The sequence below is a fragment of the Erpetoichthys calabaricus genome, chromosome 11, assembly GCF_900747795.2.
Source record: "Erpetoichthys calabaricus chromosome 11, fErpCal1.3, whole genome shotgun sequence".
Classification (NCBI taxonomy): Eukaryota; Metazoa; Chordata; class Cladistia; order Polypteriformes; family Polypteridae; genus Erpetoichthys; species Erpetoichthys calabaricus.
Genome location: NC_041404.2, coordinates 125,549,341 through 125,571,150, shown reverse-complemented (window position 1 = coordinate 125,571,150; position 21,810 = coordinate 125,549,341). Strand labels below are relative to the sequence as shown.

Sequence of the window (21,810 nt, the reverse complement as noted above, 5' to 3'; positions counted from 1 at the left end):
TTGTCCGCCTTTCTCGAGTCCTCAGCCGACTCTCGCGGACTGTTTGTTGCGCCGGCGCAGTACGTCTTTTTGCAGCTACGGCCCATGGCCGGATGTGCCTGCGTCCATCATCCGGTTTAGCATTCTCGGTTAGTAATATGGATCTTCTTTCCTCCTTCACCCTGCAACTTGCTTGGAAATTCTCTTCTCTTGACTTCTTGCACTTTCGTAAAATGCTTTCTTCTTTTAGCTTTGCTTATTCACAGTTCAACTTGCCACCTTCCACTTTTGTTTGCAGTTTTACAGCACATCTCTGAAGCAACTTATAACATCTCCAAAGCTGACTCTGGAATGAGTACTTGTGTAGCTAGAGTGCATCACTCCTTTACAAACTATATTTTTAATTTACCAGCTCTCCTTTCTGTGTTTAGGTGGACCAACCTATTTAGAATTCCTAGAAGAAAGGGCTTAAAGTTTCTTTCCATTTTAATTTTTTTAATGCAGTTGCTCTTAATTTTTCATAAATTGACTTGTGTTATGCTATGGAAACACAAGTAATGAACATTTTTCCTCAAAATGCTAGCATTTACTATACATTTTAAGGCACTATTTCTTTAATACTTTCAAATGCAGGTATTAGAGCACTTGTTGCGGTACTCTGACATTACTGTGTTTCAAAAAGAAACAACTTTTGAATTACATTCCACTTCTTTAGTAAAATTAATTAATTGAATGATGATCCCTCCATCTTTGACTGTTTTGATGATGTCTTCATGTTCATCACTAATTCCTCATTTGCTCAATGCAAAATGCCCTTATACAAGCAAAGCATGAAGAACATGATATTTGCAACCACATATTATCATCAGAATAAATCTTTATTTTAGAGGTTTCATGGAAATATTTAAAAAAACAAACTTCAGCATTCTGTGATATTAAATTCTAAAAGTAAAATATTTAATAGCAGTAGCAAGTCATGTAAATAAACCAGTGGCAAAGTTTGCACATACAGTAAGAAATTCCAGACACAGTTATTTTACATTTGCTGACATACGGAGTACTATTTTAAGTGTTCCTTTTTTCTCTAAATCACTACATTTTATTATAAAGTTATACTCTGCCACACTTCACTATGGAAGTAGAATATATATGTAATATTCTTTAAGTGGATAGTCGATGACTGTTGAAAAGAATATGGTTTTGGAAGGCACAATAATTTGTGTGATTCAAAACCCACAGATGACAAATGTAGGCAAAAGTCAGTTAATATCACTAGTCATGGGTATACTTAGGCATAAACTAATTATAGTTATACTGCCATTAGCAGATAAAGAAGGTGGGAGATGGTTACACAGTTTCAGAAGGATGTGTGGCAATCATTAATGATATTAAGTGATTGAAGGTATATGATTCAGTAAAAGGTATGCTGTACGCAGATTTATGTTGAATTAAATACAAATATGAAGCAAGGTTCATAATACACAAATAATACACATTAATATGTGAAACAAATGTTTGAAAGTAAAGCATGACTTCCACCTATCAATGACAAAAATACTATTTTAAATCCACTTTTACGAGGAATTCCAGAACAGTTATTGAGAAAAAAAGGAAAGAATAATATATAAGCCTTGTATCTGTGTTCTAAATGTACGGTTAGTTCATTCAGCTATAATTTCTAGCTAAGACATGATGGATATACTAACAATATTTTAATGTATTTAACTTGCCAAGACTGTATAAAATAGATTTAGCTTACAACAGACTGCATTATTTTGGCTTCTGATTCAAGACCAGGACTGCATTTTATAGTGAGAAATACGGCCTCAACCTAACCTACAGGGGATTTTTATCACAAAATATGACTGCAAAACTACCTGACCTATTTTGCTATTCAACTGTAAATTTAATCTTTTATGTTACCCCAAGTTTACTTCTATACTTTATTATAACCATAACCAATTGGTAAGAGCATCTTATACATTATATTTTATTATAGATTTTTTATTACAGATTCAAAATAAGTTATAAATAAAATGTAACCAACATATACAGAACATAATCTGAAATAGAATTATAGTCAGTTTAATGATAATATAAACCTGGCTCCTTCACTTCAACGCATCACAAAATGTTCATTAAACATCTATGTGTGAGTATTTTATCTTTAATTACATTATTTTAAGCATACATTCCAATTTCTATTTATCTAGTTATTTATACTAGATTATGCATACTGTATTCACACATTTCTTTTATCCGAGACTTAACTGAAACTAGCTAATTATTTTACCGATTTCTGTAAATCCTACATTAGAGGTTGAGGTAGACTTGGAGTAAGTTTTGTGTGTGAAACATTAATTTAATTTCCAAAAGATCTAGATCATATGAAGTTGTTTAAGGTTCTGATATTAGACATTAAACCTGACTCATGTATTCTGCAATTATGGTATCAACTGACAGATTGCCTTGTGCTTATTCCACATACTTTATTTTGTTTAGAAACTTTTTTATGTGAATCTTGTTCATATCCTCACAGTAACAGACATCCTCAGCAAAAGTTTGTTTTTTTTCCATCTCTAAATGATTCTGTGAGGCTACTCAACTGGCAAAGATCCTGCAGACGATGTTGATAATTACATCTTCCCAAAATCATGTGAGATTATTACTGGCTTACTTTTTATACTCTCATTCCTTTGCGAATAAATGCTCAGTTATGAATCTAACCTTAGGAACCTTAGGAAACCAAATAACACCAGTATTTCAAGATTAACATTCTAATTACTTTAAACATAGCTTGAAGAATAATAATTTAAATCACCTGACAGGTAAATGCAACTTATTTGTGAAACTGGATTTAAATAAAGTAGCTCTACTCAAAACAAAAGTAACTGAAGTTAAACTCAATTCACTGTTGTTTAAGGATACCATACATTCCTTTCAATGCTCAAAATTAAAGTGCAAATTGAGAACAGACCAAAAAAAAATTGGCCTGTTAATACATTTATTTACTTAGCAGACATGCTCAATGAAAGTGACTTACAAAAGAGGTGAACATAATCATTTTAACAACAGCCTGGAGACTGTTTTGAAACAAGTACTACAGGACAGGGTTACAAAATTGATAATCATAAGTAAAGAGTTTGAAACAGAAAAAAACAGCCAAAGAATAGTTCATCTCTCCTTGGTTATAAGAACCTATCAAAGCCATCATCAGTTACACACATATTCAGAGAATATGAGAGTCTTTACACAGCGAGGGAGTCTCCAGGTTGGATGGAAGTGTATAGCTCATTCCACCACCTAGGAGCAACATATGACAAGAGTAAGGATTGAGATTTGTTGCCACACACAGGTAGCATCACCAGATGCTGTTCACTAGGAGACCTGAGCAGGCAAGAAGCAGCACAGGACCTCACGAGTGCCTCTATATAGAGAATATATTCTGTTACAGGGAGTCAGTGTAGGGACCTAAAGAGGAGTGACCTGCGTTTGTCTCCCCTGTTAAATATAAGACATGATGTTGCATTTTGATTTATCTGCAGTGGCTTGTTAGCACATGCAGGTACAGTGGTCAAGGTGTGATAAGACCAATGCTTAAACCAGAAATTGTGCTGCATACTCCATTAGTTATGGTCTGTCCTTGCAGATGTTATACACAGTGAATCTGCATGAATGAGAGACCGCTGCAGTGTGGTCAGTTAAAGATAGATGGCCATAGATCACCATCCCAAGGTTGCATACTGACTCTTTGGGTGTTAGTGATTATAGGCAGAGTTGAAAAAAGATGGGGTGTTGACAGCCTGGGATAATAGTAATGTTCAGGTAGAGATATCAGGAAGACATGCAGAGACTCTATCATATATTGATTGGTCATCTAGAGTGAACGACAGGTACTACTGCGTATCACTGAAATAGCAGTAATATGAGAATCCATGATACTCAATGTTAGGGCCTAGTGAGGAGGTGCATAGAGAGGAGAAGAAAGAATACACCTCTGATCCATGGGGTCTACCACGTGCTTGCCTGTGGCACCCTTAACATCTCTCTTCTCCAGGGGCCTCATGTATAACGCCATGTGTAGAATTCCCACTAAAACATGGCATACGGACAAAAGTGGAAATGTGTGTATGCACAAAAAAAGTTCAAATAAACTGCACATGGCTGAGAGGAATCATGCAGATGCTGTTGGCTTTACTGAGGCAGCGTGTGCTATAAATGTTCTCTGGAGCAGGAAGCTGTATCCCGATAATGCTCTATGCTTTCGACACAATCCACTGTAGAGCTTTCCGATTAGCTGCTGTAGAGATGTGATTACTCACTCAGATACAGTGTGTTAAAAAACTCTGAGTGGTGCACTGACCGTAACAATGCCAAAGCAGCTACGGTATTTGGAATATCTTGGCCATTCTGTGCACCATTATATTGTTACAGGTTGATTACAATCAGGTGCCTTAAATTTATAAAGGATATGCGGTTAATTTCAGTGTATTTGATAAAGCCGGCATCATGCATGAAAATGCTAAATGCTAAACTTGAGAAATTTAAAAATATTAATTGTCTGATGGAATTTCACTTCATATTTGATGTATTAACTTTTATGAATGTCTTAATTAATAAATGGATAACAAAATTTACAGATAGAATTAGTCTTCAAATTAAGTAGCACTAGATCAGAAAGTGTTATCCCTTTTACTTAGTATCATAGTACATTTAAATTAATGAATAGAACATGAAACTTTACTTTTTACTTCTGTCCATAAAATTCATGTCAAAATATTTTATTATTAAAATTGATTTGCATTAGATGTACAACCAATACAGGACAGAATAATAAATCTTTTCAAGCAGCACTTATGTGTTAAGTCTGTTTTTATTAAATTAACTATTAGGGAACATATGGGAAACGATATTTACTGTTCTTCTTATGTTATATGCTTGTTCCTGTGTTTTACTGATCTTTACACAAAACATAATCTGACTTTTGCCCTGTCACATCACAGAAACAGTTTTACCTCATATTGTGTTTTACATCATGTTGTAATTCTGGAGATTAAGAAAATTACACAATCAGTAAGCTTTGAAATTTAGGAGAACCACTGATAAAATATTTTTCCACATGGGCACATTCTTATTTGACTTCATACCTGGCAAACTGCTTTCAATATATGTAAAATTCTGATGACAATACTCCTTTCTGTCTGCAGTTAGATGTCTTTCAGGGTTTTGGTGCTGGTCAGACTCTTTTGTCACTTTATATGTTACTATTAGAATTTAACTCAGAAACAAAATATTAATATTTATTAATGAAATAATATACTCAACTGTATTTGTAGGTTAACTTGTATATTACTTATTTTCGGTTAAATTTTTTATTCTCCATTGAGGTGAAACAGTAGCTATGTAAAAAAGTAGGTTCTTCTATCATGTAACATTTCTTCAAATAGTCAGGCAATACTGATGCTTCTTAATTCAAATAGGTTGAAACACAGTTGGGCTGAATCCACCTGTACGTGTGATGTTATCTCTAGCACTGATTTAACTCTTGTTATCACATTCACACAATTCCCACAACCTGCTTTCTTCAGTTTACAGTCTATCATAAGGATCCAAAATAGAACACATAAGTTAAATTACAGATTTGCTCCAAGTTAAGCTTGGAACTTACTGTATTTTAAATCTAGCCATTTGACATATAAAGTGAAACTTTTTCACTTTTCTAACTTACTAATGCCTATATAACACTGCATCCATAGTGATCTCATAACACACATCAGCTAAAATTTCAAAAAACAAATAAAAATATTGTAGGGGGCACACACATCTCTGTAAAGTTCTTTCTACCAGTAATAAAGAGGGCCCAGAGCTGAGGACAAGCTGACTTGTTAGACCTACTACTGGTCTTACTGGTTAATAGTCAGAACTTACCATACTGATTAATCATTAACAAGCCTTTCCTATTCTAAATAATCTCTCAGAATTCTGCAGTAGCATTAGGTTTACTTGAAGTGGATTTCCAGCCATGTATCCCAGGTTTGTTGCATGCATTTTGTTCGTTTATATTTGAACTCTACTGTACTTTATGTATTATTGTGGACCATCTAGAATATTTACTTTTTGGAGAACACTACATGGTGTTTCTTATGCAGAAATTGCAGGTACTTAACATTTTGGGGAAAGCATTTGCATTTCAGCAATAACTTCCAGTGGGTAAAATATTTTACAATGCTAATTTTACACATGTCAGTTGTTGGGGACTATGGTAGCTTAATAAGGAATTGTATGTTTCTTAGTATAGCAGAAAAATGTTTTAATAAGAATACCATGAAACAATCCATTGCACCCACATTTAATAAACTAGAGCACCTTGTTATCTAAACTTGTGAACAAGATGAACTACACTGAAATTTTGCTCTCTGAAATACTTTACTTCAATGTAATGAAACTCAAAAGATATTTATTTTTTTCTTTAGAACTCTCTTGAACTGCTCAGAAACAACCCCTAGTTCAATTATTTAACACCGAGAAAAAAAAAAGAACTATGGACAAAAATTAAATATATGTAGCATCAGCACTTAATTGTTAAGGGCATTACTAATCCGGTATTACTGTAAGCAAAAAAGAAAAAACAGAAAAAAGATCAGAGTAAGACAGAAACAAAACCAGGGAGTCAATAATAAAACAAAGCCTCCAAAACCAAAGGGGTAAAATAAGCTAACACTAATGTGTTGTAAGGAATATCTACCAAAAATATTGAACTGCTGTGTGCTGTCATAGTTATACTGGAAGTACCAGTAATATCACAGATCAAAATCTTAAAATAAGGAATTTGATGATGTTAGATCAAAATGGCATCATTTTCATATTAAAAGTAAAGATAGAAGCCAAAATTAACACTATTAAAATCTAAACTAAGGTCAGAAAAAAAAACAAACTAGACAAAAAAATACATGTAAAACAGGATAAGAAAATGAACATTTCACAATTTATGACATTTTCTTACTAACATTCTGACATTTTCTTATAAAAAACAAGGACAATATACCCAATCTACTTGGTTTACACACTACTTCAGTACTCCAATTAAATCTGTGCTTGGCAGATGACAGTGCAGAATTTCAAGGATTTAATGTTTGTGGTTAACCCCACACTCATTGGTGGTATGATCAGGATGTCATTGATCTAAGATAAACTATTTTGTCATGATATTTTTTTTGTTGAAAACCTACATTTTTAGAACTAGCACTGTCTCAAATCAGGTAGGTTATATTATTCCACAGTACATTTTTTATTTACCAGAAGGGTGGTGTAAGTTACATATTACTGCAAATTTAATCTTCAATTTACAGAACTTTGCTGTATAGTACTCACTCAGGTCTAAAACATCATCTGTTTTAATTAGGTCTTCTTCCCTAGTTAATGGAAGCTGGGTTTCAGGCTCATTCTGGAGATGGAGTGACAGGGACCGGAGCATAAAGAACACCCGGATTGCCTGCCAAACAAATGAAGAATAAAAACATTATTTTGAAATGTACCAAAAACTTAGGTTGGTATCTTTGTTTTCTTTCACAGGATAGCTACAGATGCCAACGAGAAAGAGACAGAAAGAGAGAAAGACATAAATAACATATTGTTATTTGAAAATTGCTTATTATGAAAGTAACTGTAGGGAATAAAAATGAGTTTTAATGACTGATTATGCATTTAAACATCTGAAAAGAAATCAGTTGTGAAGGTTTATAAAGATGCCTACACGCTGGAGCAAAGAAAATGGGCCAAGCTAAAAACTGCAAGACATTTAGTTTATTGTAGTTTTATCAACAAATTAATTGTCAGAAATGACAGCAAAAATTAAACAGACATATAAAATAACTTTACCATATACTATACGCTGATGATATGGTACTTTATATATCAGTCCCAGAAACCTCCGTACCAACAGTCCTCAATGCACTAGCAGAATTTCAAAAGATATATGGACTCAAAATTAATTTGAATAGAAGTGTGATTTTTCCAGCGAACTCTCTCTAGCACACAATACTAGACTGTACACCATATGGATCAGTTTAAATAACTAGGGGTAAATATCACAAGTAAATATAAAACTCTTTAACAAAATTGCATGGAAAAAAATAAAAAAGATGTGAGTAGATAGTCCATCATCCATCTTACATTAGCAGGTAGAATCCACACTTTTACGATGAACATCTTTCCCAAGCTTCTACTTCAATTTCAAACCATCCCCATATATATTAACAATTTTTTTTTAAGAAATTACATTCAATCATAACCTCATTTATATGGAATTCTAAACATCCACACATGCACAGGGTGACTCTACAAAGACCTAAAGTAGAAGCTGGCATGGCACTATGTAACTTTCAGTTTTATTACTGGGTAGTACTAGGGTGTTGTACCATGTTAGCCATTATGAATGTAGAGAAAAGTCAAGCAAAATGACACATTTTATTGGCTAACTAAAAAGATTACAATATGCAAGCTTTCAAGGCAACTCAGGCCCCTTCTTCTTGATTACATCTTGCCTGAAGAAGGGGCCTGAGTTGCCTCAAAAGCTTGCATATTGTAATCTTTTTAGTTAGCCAATAAAAGGTGTCATTTTGCTCGACTTTTCTCTACATTACTGGGTAGCAAATATACAAGCCATAAACACTTGGACATCAACACAAATCAATGAATATACACAAGCCTCGTCTTCAATAGAATTAAAATCTTGCAGTACTTCTTTATGTGCCTCTGTAAATACAAATTATTGTCAATACACCATCATTCAATCAGAATATGAAACCAATGTAGGAAGCACTTTAAGACAGAGAAGCTTTTATATGTTGCACCTCTACACAACAACCACTCTTTTCCACCCTGTCAAACAATGGAAAATGTCTGGGATTTAAAACATTTAGAGATACGTACATCGATAATGTTTTTGCATCCTACAAGCGATTAAGCTTAAAATTGAACTTCTCATCAACACAATTTTTCCAATGATTTCAAGCTACAAACTTTGCTAAACTGAACCTGCCCAATTTTCTTCAACTTCTACCTATTTCTGTTCCAGAAGAAATACTGATCAGTCTTGAAGACTCCGACAGCATATCCACAACGTCGGAATCTAGCTCTGTCTCCCTGGGCCAGAAGTTTAGAGCGTGCACCAAATTAACATTGTCTTGGACAAAAATCTTTGAATGCCTATCAGGTAGCCTTGGTGTCACAATCACTCCTAACCCATTAACAGCTGTGTATGGTGTATTCCCAGATGGGTGTAAAGTGGAGAAGGACAAACAAATCGTAATGGCCTTTACCTCACTATAAGCACATAGACTTACCTTGCTCAACCGGAAGAATATCAGCCCACCACCTTTAAGTCTTTGGGTAACTGATGTCCTACACTACCAGAAACTGGAAAAAAATTAGAGGATCCTATTTTTTTTTTTTTTAAATATGGCAGGATCTAAACAATAACATTTTAGAATAATTTTCTATATCGGGGAAAAGGATACTCTCCCTTCCTTGATGCTTCAAAGATTTGCTTTGTTGTCTGGCTCGCCTCTCTTTCATTTGGGCGGGAGTTGAATTTTGGTTTTGTTATGTTTGATTTGATTGTATGGATTGTTATTTGCTTTTAATTAAAATTAATAAAAATACAAAAATAAATATTTAAAATAACTTTGCATGGGATAGCTTTGCCATTAGATTTCCTTAAACACAGAATCCTTGTAGGAAAGCCTGCAGACAGCCTTTACAGAAAGAAGAGTCAATATTGTTCTACTCAGTTTTAAGGGGTTTAAACAGTTGATTAATAGAATAAAAATGTTTTCTGGATAGTCTGTATTTATTATGAGGCAAATATTTTCTATAGGATTTTACTCTGGACTCTGACCATGCCAAAACCTGAGATTGTAGTACTTATTCTGAAGCTAGTTATTGGTAGTCTTTATAACATGGCCAAGAGCAAAGTTTTGTTTAAAATAATTTCTGATGATTTCTTCACTGAAAAAAACTTTTCAATTGTGGGAAGCAAGTATTCCTTACATATTCTCCTGTAGTCAGCAACATTGACCAACTTTTCACCAGCAGCAGAAAATGCTCTCGAAACCATGATAACTCTTCTATCCTGCTTAAATGTGGTTGAGATGCATTTACTATATCTCCAAAGATATCTCTCTCGAGCATATCTGTACATCTCTTCTCAACCGCTCCATATTAAAATTCTAATACTCAACCAAAAACTGTATTCTGTCCTTGGTGTTTTCCTCAGACAGCAGTGGCTTTTAGACACATCTTCTACACAGTTAAACAGCAAAGGACAACATTCTTGTAATTATCCTTCTAAGAAATGTCTTCTTGTTTGAGGTCTTGAATTCTTCTGATGTTTTTTTGCATTTATTCTGTCTTTCAGCACCTTACTTTTCAGAACAGTGAGCATCCCTGCACGAGGTGATGTTGTTCCTTCCAAATCCTTAACTCCAAGCAACTATCTGTTGTTTCAAAGTGTTAACCTATTCTCTTAAAAGCTAACAGAGAAATAGGGGTGTTCTCTGCCTTTAGGGGCTTATACTGACAGCAGCCCCTACATACAGTAAATGCTTTGTTTGTTTTTTTTTTTCCCCGAACAGTTTTCCTCAGATCTGCTCATTGGAACTCATGGCACTGTATGCTGTGGGTCTCTTCCTGCTCTACCACGAATAACTAAGTTAATGAGCTCATTAACAAGCCTTTCATGATATGTTTGCACAACCAGAACTGTCAGTGTGAACTGAACATTAAATACTTTAACCATTATCATGATTTTATATTTGTGTACAACAGGATTAAACAACTGAATTTTCCTATTTCTGGCTTTTTTCAAAACAATTTAAGTTTGAAACAGAGTGTGTCAGATAATTTTAAAACTCAAGGTATGCACTTTATATGTAGTGGATCTCTGATATTTTTTCAAGTTTATTATTTTTCATGTCTCTATTATTGTAGAAACATTTACAGTACAGAAATAAAAAATACAGCCAGTCAATACATTACACTTAGAAGGAGATAGGCAATTTACATAAACTGCAGCCAGATTCTTTATGGATTTTTACCCATTTTTAGACAAGCAGGTATTTACTCCATGCCCTTAACCTTTAATCTGCAGCACTAAACAAAGTCAATAATGAAGTGTTGCTCTGCTTTTGTAAAATGTTAAAATGGCTTACACTTCATTTTGAAAACAGAGATCTGGGTTTCAAATAATACTGTTCTTTCAAAAAGTTATTTTTTAGATAAATGCAGACATTTTTGCATTAAGAACAAAACAGTGAGAATACAAAAGCACTTCTATCTTGAAATGGTTCACACATACAAGTCAGTTGTTTACATTTTCTCACAATTAGGGCACAGGCAATCTAAGGGATGTACTCAGGGTTAGTCCCTGGAGACAAATTATCCCTATAGCCAAAGTTCTTAAGCACTAGATCACACACATAGTATACTTTGTTTTATATACTGTTTTGGGATACAATGTTATATTGGTAGAACAGTTTTCAATATGTATGTCTGTTTGGTTGTTAACAAAAAGTATAAAGGCCTTATAATCAAAAATGGATATTTCAAAATGTCCTCAAATGTTCAGAAGTAGCATCTCTCTGACCAGTGAATTTTGTCAGCTGGAATGTCAAAGGTCTCAATTATGACCTAAAGAGAAAAAAAGTACATTTTCTTCTAAATGTCAAGATGTTAAGTGAGTCTCTTGTGAAAATACTAAGTACGGACCAGTTTCGTTTAAAAACAGACTGGATTGGCCAAATCTTTCACTCTAGCTATACAAAGAAAACTAGAGCTGTGGAAATCTTAATAAACAAAACAATCTCATTTGCAGTATAAGAAATGGTTTCTGATCCTGAAGGGATATATATCATAGTAATGGGTTATTTATTTCAATCTAAAGTAATATTGATAAACATCTACACACCTAATGTGGATGATAGAGGTTTCATTCAAAATGTATTTGCCTCTATTCCTAATATGAACACTCAAAAAATTGTAATGGTGAGATATGTTAATTGTGTTTTAATTCCAAACATGGATAGGTCTTCATCTACAGTGATACCATCTAACACTGCAAAAATTATCACACAGTTTGTAATGGATCATAACTTATCAGACCCATGGAGATTTTTAAATCTAAACTCAAGAGAATATTTCTTCTTTCCACCAGTACATCACAGTTACTCAAGAACTGATTATTCTTTATTGATAATAATTTATTGCTCATTATCAAATCTCGCAAATACAATGCTATTGTTATCTCTGACCATGCCCCTCTAACCATGGAGCTCATCTCGTGCCAGCATCTTAACCCCCTGTCATTAGCTGATGAAAACTGTACAGAATTTATCTCTAAGTAAATTGATTTTCTTTTAGAGACCAATGCATCCTCACAGGTCTCTGCAAGAATACTATGGAAAACGAAATACTTTTTTAAGAAGGGAGATTACTTCATATCTTTCCCACAAAAATAAATTGGAAATCAAGAAGGTGTCAGAACTAATCAATAAAATTACCAAAACAGACCAAGAATATGCCATGTCTCCAAATGAGGCAAAAACAGGTTTTGCAATCAGAATTTAATCTCTTGACAACAAAAGAAACGGAACAGCTCATCATTAAATCGCGAGAACGATACTATGAACACGAAGTGAAGGCTAATAAGATCTTAGCTCAATAAATCCACCAGCAGAAAGTTCACAACACAATAACATAAATTACCAACACAGATGGAGATAAAATCATTGACCATAGAAATATAACTCATATGTTTAGTGAGTATTATAAGTCCTTATATTCTATCCAGTTTAAAGATGATAAGACACAATCTAAAGGTTTTTTTTGATGCATTACAAATACCTCAGCTAGACAGTCTTCGTGCAGACGAACTGGATAAACTTCTGACAGTTTCAGAATTACTAGACGCTATAAACTACTCCAGTGTGGGAAAGCAGCAGGCCTAGAAGAATACCAAGTGTAATTTTATGAAAAATTTTCAAATAAGTTAGCTCCACTACTATTAGCAACATTTACAGAAGCTAGGGACAACTAAATTCTACCTCAGACTTTTCACCAAGCATTAATTACCATCTTTCCGAAGAAAAATAAGGACTTTTTTCTATGTGCACCATACAGTCCAATTTCACTTCTAAATAATGATGTTAAGATAATCTACAAAGTTCTATCTAGAAGGACTGAAAAAGTGCTTCCCTCTGTAATATCACTAAACCAAACTGTATTTATTAAAGGCACTTAATTAGCTTCTAATCTTTGATGTTTGTTTAATGTAATATACTCAAATATAAAATCTAACACACCAGAGATCTTATCATCTTTGGACGCAGAAGAAGCATTTGACATGGTTGAATGAGACTACCTATATACCATATAGCACAAATATGGATTTGAAACTGATACTAGTCGAGAAGCCTGTTTATTTTAACAACATTATTTCAAACTACTTCAAACTAGAACGTGGCAGTTGACAAGGATGCTCCCTATCACCAGTGCTTTTTGCAATTACCATTGGCCATTCACTTTTAAAATGTATCAGAGATAAAGGAGATTACCAGCGAAGGACCTGAACAGAAAATACCACTATATGCTGATTATATGGTGCTGTATGTATCAGACCCACAAACATCCACACCAGCAGTCCTCAATGCACTAGCAGAATTTCAAAAGATATCTGGACTCAAAATCAATTTGAATAACCATGTGCTTTTTCCAGTGAACTCTCTAGCACACAATATTAGACTGGATACCTTTCCCATTTATTATAGCAGATCAGTTCAGATACCTAGGGGTAAAGATCATATCACTGTCTGCATGGAAATAATTAAACAAGATCTTAACAGATGGTCTACCCTCCATGTCACATTAGCAGGGAGAATCAATACTGTCAAGATGAATATCCTTCCTAAGCTTCTATTTCTATTTCAGAGCATTCCCATAGATAATAACAAATCATTCTTTAAGACATTAGATTCAATTATAATTTCATTTATTTGGAATTGTGTGTAAACACCCATACATCCAAACGGCGACTCTACAACAACCTAAAGCAGAAAGTGGCATGGCACTACCTAACTTTTAATTTGATTACTGGGTGGCAAATGTACAAGCCGTAAAGTCCTAGGCATTGACACAAATTGATGAATATACACAAGCCTGGTCTGCAATAGAAATAAAATCTTACAATAGTTGTTCCTGCTTTGTGCCCCAGTAAATACAAATTACAGTGATCCCCCGCTGTATCGCGGTACAGCTATCGCGCCCCCGCTATATCGTGGAAAAATTCAATAAGTACATCCTACCTGTAGTGCACTTTGCAGCCGATTAACAACAAAGCATGTGGTTTTCAGCAGTCACTATGGTAGACAAAGAGTTTCGAGTTACAGTACCCAGATGATTTCTTACAAGTCCCGTTATTGGCTGAAAGAGGAGACTCAACCAATCAGAGCGGGATTTTCATTCTCTTGGGCTCTGATTGGCTGCTGCTAATGTGGTGTAATCTCGCAAGAAAAGCGAGCGTGGGTCCCCGACGCATCTCAGTTCTCTGCGTATCGCGTGCCTTGCTTGTGGTCCGATTGTTGTGAGAAAACTTTTTCTGAACTTTTCGTTTTGTTTTAAGCCCTACGATGGCTCCCAAGCGTCCTGAATCTTCTAAGAAGGGAAGGAAAGCATTACGTGGACGTCGCTCGCCATTACGGCTTCAATGAATTGATGGTACGCTACATTATTATTATTATTACTATGTTACTCATATCCATAGCCAGACATCCACATATCATATGTGTTTACAAAGTGTGTTTAATATGTTTACATGTGTTTAAAGCATGTGGGAGGGGTATTTTAAGGCTTAAACTATAAAAAAAAAATGTTTATTTATATGGTCTTTCTATATCGTGGATTTTCACCTATCGCTGATGGGTCTGGAACGTAACTTTCGCAATTGGTGGGGGGTCACTGTATTGTCAATAAACTGATAATACAATTCTCCATTAATCACTTAGAATATGGGACCAATGCAGGAAACACTTTAAGACAGAGAAGCCCTTATCTGTTGCACCTTTACATGATAACCATCATTTCTACTCTCTTATACCTGCACAGTATTTAATGTTTGGAAAATGACCCGGATTAAAACACTTAGAATTTTTTATACAGATAATGCCTTTGCATCTTATGAATAATTATGCTTCAAATTTAACTTCCCATCAACATAAATTTTCTACTACTTTCGAATCAGAACTTCTGCTAAAAGGAACCTGCCCAATTTTCCTTATCTCCTACCTATTTCATATTGCAGAGGCAATACTGTTTAGCCTTGAAGACTCAGACAGCATCATCAACAATATATAAAAACACCTTAAAATATCTTCCTTTTAAAGATCCTAGGGTATTTTGGGGAAAGGATCTTTCATTATCATCTCTGAAAAGGAGTGGAAGGTAGCCATGCATATAATACATTCCAGCTTCACTGTAGCAAAGCATTCAATCATCCAACTTAGAATCTTTTACCAAGCACATTTATCTCGTTTAAAATTGTCCAAAATGTATTCAGGGTAAGACTCACCATGTGAATGTTGCAATTTAACTACAGCCTCACTGGGCCACATGTTTTGGCCGTGCACCAAACTAACATCATTTTGGACAAAAACCTTTGAATGCCTATTAGAGAGCCTGGTGTCATAATCACTCCGAGCCCATTAACAGGTGTGTTTGGTATGCTTCCGGATGGGCTTAAAGTAGAGGTAGACAAATTAATTGTAATTGCCTTTACCACACTACTACTACTACAGAGACTTACCTTGCTCAACTGGAAGAATCCCAGCCCCCCTGTTATAAGTCATTGGGTAACTGATGTTCTATACTATTTGAAATTGGAAAAAAATTTAATTCTTTCTTAGCGGATCTGTTCATAACTTTTTTAAAAATACGGCAAGAACTAATTATGGTAATCAAATTTTAGAATAAGCATTTATATAGGGGGGAAAAGGGCATACTCCATTCTTTGATTTTTTTTTTTTTTTTTTTAAAGATGTGCTAATGTTGTAGTTTCTCCTCTGTTTCTCTCAGGCAGGGGTTGAATTTTGGTTTGTTAAGTTTGACAAGATTGCATGAAATAAATAAAAAATATATATAAATGAACACATATGAATACTGATGTATAATACAAAAAACACAGACTTTATACTTATCCTTGCTCCTACTAAACTGACTGGATTAGTAAATCATTTTATGTTTACTTATTAACATCACCAGATAATAATCAACCTACTTGCTTACTGAGACGTTATACTTATCTCTTCTTTGCTCCTACTAAATCCTCTGGATTAGTAAATAATTTTATGTATACTTATACATAAATATAAAATATTTATATATAATAATTAACCTACTTGCTTAGACAGATTTTTTTTCTGTTTTGTTACAAAGACTAGGTTGTTAGGTGTCCTTGTTCTAACAGACTAGGAATTTATGGGATTCATACCATGTGGTTGATTCTGTTTACTTTTTCCTCTTCTGTTTCACTTTGGCATAATGCAAGCATTTGTATCTGACTGGCTTTCTATTATAAATTAATGAAAAACTACAACCTAAAATGCAACTATGACAACATTAGCCACAAACTTTGACAATCCAAATAGTTGATATACTGATTAACAGCACATTCACAAAGGGAATGAATATCTCGGAAGTTTAAATCACAATCTGGTTTGTTTAAATGTTGCTTTTAATGAATACTTACTAATTATTAATTCTTTTAATCTCAAGTAAAATTAAAACTTGAGGTTGTGCTGCTGTGCATTTGCATTTCTAGGTTATATGAAGACGGTTAATCACATCAAAATTAAAGCGGAGATGTGTTGCTCTGCAGACCACAAAACCATTTTTACAGTGGTCAAAATGGCATACGAAGTACTTAATTTAATAACGGTTTTAAAAAAAAAAACCTTGTTCTTAGAACAACAACATGGCATTATACATTTCAGAAATCTACAATTGGTTCTGGTCCTATTCTCTCCTTTCCTCTTCTTAGAATCAGCAGTTGCTCTCACATTATTTACCTCTATGTCTAATACTACTACCTCCTGTTTTTACTCTTTTATGTAATGTGAATTCCTTGCTGATATTGGATATAAAATACATATATTTGCAAGTAAGGATCACATATAAAGAATGAATTTGGGATGAAGGCCTACCCATTATTAATTTCATTTTAGGCATTAATCTTAAAGAAGATGGCTAAACATTTAAATGAAGAAGAAATCAACACTGGCAGATGCTTTTGTTTGCAGTTCTATTGGAATTGTACTTACATAATCAAATAAACCTGACTAAAATGAACAAATACAGTATTAAGTATAGCCACATGGCAAATGCAAATTTGAAATAAAATTTTTAAATCATCATTCAACAGAAACTAGTTATAATAACACATTAGTTTTTTTAATATGTCAGCTGTTGTACAATTTCTACACACAAATCTGCCAAATAAGACACTATAATAACCTTTAAATCAATTAAATAAGGCAACAGCATTTACCCGTCTTGTCCTTTCCACATCTCCACATGGAAGCCGTTTAACAAAATCAATGCCGGTCAGTGGTGTGCCAGTGGGAGGAAGGAGAATGGAAGCATCCATCATCAAGTACTCTACATTTAAAGGCTTACTCTAAAAAAAAGCAGAACAAAATTCTTGTTCATGGTGTGCATTTTATATATATTTATTGTGTATGTACAATGCATATTAAGCAAATATTGCATTAACCACTATAAAAAAATCAAAGAAAAATAAATATTCTAATAATATCATCAAAACAATATCTTCCTTTTCAGCATGCATTTATGAAGTTGATTCCATTCACAATCATTAAACAAACACTGTGGAAACAGAGACACTGGCTTTGGGATTTAGAAGATAACTGGCTAACAACAGGGCAGCTAAAGTAGTTTCATTAGCAGTTAAACTTAGACACTTCTGTGAAAGACACTCATGGTAGGAGCAGGACAACACTTTCACCTCCTGAATATTTATGTCTTGTTTGTTTGTGTGTGTGAGTAATACGCAGTAGGTGTAGTGTATATAGAGAATTCATGCTTACAAGGAAACACGTTTTTGATGGATGCAAGATAGGTTCATAAGGAAGTTTTAATCAGGTCCCAAAATATTATTTGCTTATACAGAAATAAAAGCACTACTTACTAAAATGTTTGACTAGTAATTTTATAATATTAACTTGAAATATATAGTTATACATTTTTTATGAACATCAGAATTCTTTTGCAATTTAGAAGCACGGTGTGATACACAAGAACAAGAAAAAAATACAAATGTATAATACATAATTTATATAATTTTTTAAAATGATTAAGTGGCTTACTGTCATACTCCTATATTCATCTTCAAACATGTCTAGAAAAATTTCTTCTCCCTAAAAATCCAAAGACACAAAAAACAGACATACCATGAAGGGAAAAAAAGTTTCATGTTAAAAATACTACCTCAAACTAGGCAGAAATAAAAAGCCAGAAATGCATAATCATTCTATAGAAATGAAAACAAGAAAACTATTTAAAATGATATTAAATCCAAAAAAATTAAAAATAATAAGCAATTAAAAAGTAAACAATTGTATCTATTAAAAAAAGACAATTTCAAGTCTTTAGTCAGCTCCTAAACATCGGACTATTAAAAGCATGGGAAAAATGAGGGAAATCAAACCCTTAACTGAAGTAAATTTATTCTGAGAAAAATAATTTCTTGTCAAAAAAAGATTTTTTTTTAGCAAAACCACACATGTCTTGATTATTGACACCCATGCATTTAATATTTTATAAAACCTATTTTTGCTGATCAAACAGCAATGAGTCTTTCCTATAACATCTTACAAGGTTGGAGCGTACAGAGCTGGGAATCTGAGACCATTCCTCTTTACATAATCTCTCCAGATCATCTAGGGTCCTAGGTTATCAATGGGGTTTAGATCCAAGAACTGAGACGTCCATGGCAGAAGTAGGATTTTGTGCTCCTTTATTTTGTGTTGTTCTGGACATATGTTTTGGGTCATTGTCTTGCTGGAACATCCAACAATTACCCAGTTTTAGTTTCTTAGCAGAGATGGTCAGATGGGTTCCATGATGCCGTATATGCTAACAAGGTTCCCAAGGCCTTTGGAAGACAAACAGCCCCAAAATATCACAGAATATGCATCATATTTAGCGAGAAATTATCAGGTTCTTTTTGGTATAGCCATCTAGCCGCTCTTCTTTTAATGCAAAACCCACCTTGAGTGTTTGTAGCCAAAAAGCTCAATTTTTGTTTCGTCTGACCATAGAATATGATTCCAATCAAACTTCCAGTAGAGTCTGCCAAATTCCCGGCTCCTATGTTTGTGGTCAACTGACAGGAAAGGCTTTTTTCTGGCATATGTTGGGATGGAGGTGGATGTCTGATGGCAGTTTTGGAGATGTAGGGAGCCCACGTTCCTACTTTCCCAGTATTTCTCCAACAGTGATCCTTGGGATCCTTCTCCAACCTCAGATCCTCAACTGAGTGTCTCCTTAGAATTCCAAGAGCAAAACTTAAAAGAAGTGGTGAGGCGGCCTTCTACTGTTATGCACCTAAAATCTGGAATAGCCTGCCAGTAGGAATTCGCCAGGCTAATACAGTGGAGCACTTTAAAAAACTGCTGAAAACACATTACTTTAACATGGCCTTCTCATAACTTCACTGTCATTTAAATCCTGATACTCTGTATATCCAATTCATTATAATAACTATTCATGGTGGCCCTAAAATCTGTACTAACCCCTACTCTCTCTTCTGTTTCCTTTTCCGGTGTCCTTTTGGTGGTGGTTTGCACCACCACCATCTACCCAAAGCACCATGATGTTCCAACAATGATGGATGGATTAAAAGCCAGAAGTCTGTATGACCATCACCATCAAGTGACTCCGTGAGAACCCTAACTACTAAGAGGACTATTTCATTTATGTTAGGTAGAATGCCCAGAGGGGACTGGGCAGTCTCGTGGCCTGGAACCCCTACAGATTTTATTTTTTTTCTCCAGCTTTCTGGAGTTTTTTTTTTTTGTTTTTTCTGTCTTCCCTGGCCATCGGACCTTACTGCTTTTCTATGTTAACTAATGTTGTCTTATTTTAATTTCTTATTTTGTCTTTTATTTTTTTAATTTATTTTTTCATTATGTAAAGCACTTTGAGCTACTTTTTGTATGAAAATGTGCTATATAAATAAATGTTATTGTTGTTGGGGATTTTTTTAACATCTCCACCATCCTGCTTACTGTGCGTGGAGGCAAATTAAACTTGCATCCTCTTCCAGGCAAGCTGTTAACAGTTCTAAGTTTTCAATTACATCCCTAACTACAGATATGAACATTTTCAGGCAAGTAGCAGTTTTTATAAATAGCCATTCCCTGACCTACACAATTTTTCCTAACTTGAATTGAGTGTTCTCTTAAGTTTTTACACACTCTGATCAACATAAAAATGTAAGATATAAATGGAAAATGTGCTAAAGCTACTCTTTGTTCATAAAAATTTCTTGGGGTGCTAATAATTGTGACACTTTTTTTTAATAATTATTTCTTCGTGTGGTATTATTTCTTCTATGAATAAATTTACTTCAATTAAGGGTTAGATTACTCTATTGTTTTCATCACGATTAAGGTTATTTATGTAAAGATTAATTTTTTCATACCCTTTTTTAATCATATTTACCAGAGATGTCAATAATTGTGGAAGGGGCTATATAAGCAAAAAATATGTATAATTTTTTGCTATTACAGGGCCTCTTTACTTAGAGGAGAAGCGCAATTCTGGTTCTACAAAGTAAAACATAAAGTAGGATACCTAGTGTTTAGCATTAATCATGTCAAAAAATTCACTGGCAGTTGCTGGGAGGCAGTTATCAGCATTTTTACTATCTGTGACAGTATATAGTTAAAAAAAAAAAACTCAGCTCATAAGATAAGGGGAGCAGAGACAACCAGAAGTGATAAGCCATAGTAATGGCGTAAAAGCAAACACTACCAATGGTAACAGTAGGAAACACATATGAATGATCAGTGATAATACTGCAGGATCTAACAGAGACAGGCAAGTTTACTTAACTTGTTAATTCTGTTATTCTCAGCTTACAACTTGGATTAATATTACATTAGCTACACAATAGATACAGAACATAAATGCATGTGATTATGGTTCCATTATTTAGTTCCTTCTATAAATGCTTGCTTCTTTCATTAAGTCATTGCTAGTACTGAAAAATCTTAAATTGGAAGAATGGGCATCATGATGTGGGACCTAACTATTAGCTTAATTTTGAATTTACATGAGCTGTACAGCATATCCAAATATTCCTTAAGATGGTGAATTATTGCTAATGAAGACAGACCTGTAGCATGCCATGGTTCACAAATGTTCAGAAAGAAAGACTGTGTCTCTGCACTCGATTTGTTTATTTTTAGGATACTGCATAAGTGACCCAAAGTTTCAGGCAACTACCTAAGGTGATTGTGCATGGCTCAACCTTGAAGCTTCCAGCACATTTTTATGCATTCGGAGTTATGTGTCAAAATAGTGGTTTTGGATAATAATGCACATCCATTTGGTCTTGGTTTCTGGTGTATGATGATGAATAAATGTATTCATATGCGTTTTTGATATAATGTTTAGTAGAAATTTTGGGCTTTCTTTGCAACTAATTATAAACTTTACAGCAAGGGTCAACAAATGCATTTGAATGGAGACCAAATTATC

At 34.1% G+C, this 21,810-nt stretch overlaps 1 protein-coding gene across 4 annotated transcripts in view; it reads right to left on the bottom strand.

Moving 5' to 3' along the window:
• Nucleotides 1-21,810, bottom strand: part of clec16a (C-type lectin domain containing 16A) — a 226,728-nt gene that overhangs the window by 86,320 nt on the left and 118,598 nt on the right. For all 4 annotated transcript variants that reach the window (XM_051933606.1, XM_051933607.1, XM_051933608.1 and 1 more), the window contains exons 16-18: nucleotides 18,411-18,461; nucleotides 17,573-17,701; nucleotides 7,351-7,471 (exon numbers count right to left, since the gene is read on the bottom strand). In XM_051933606.1, the coding sequence (XP_051789566.1) occupies nucleotides 7,351-7,471; nucleotides 17,573-17,701; nucleotides 18,411-18,461 (301 nt within the window). The remainder of the gene's footprint in view (nucleotides 1-7,350; nucleotides 7,472-17,572; nucleotides 17,702-18,410; nucleotides 18,462-21,810) is intronic.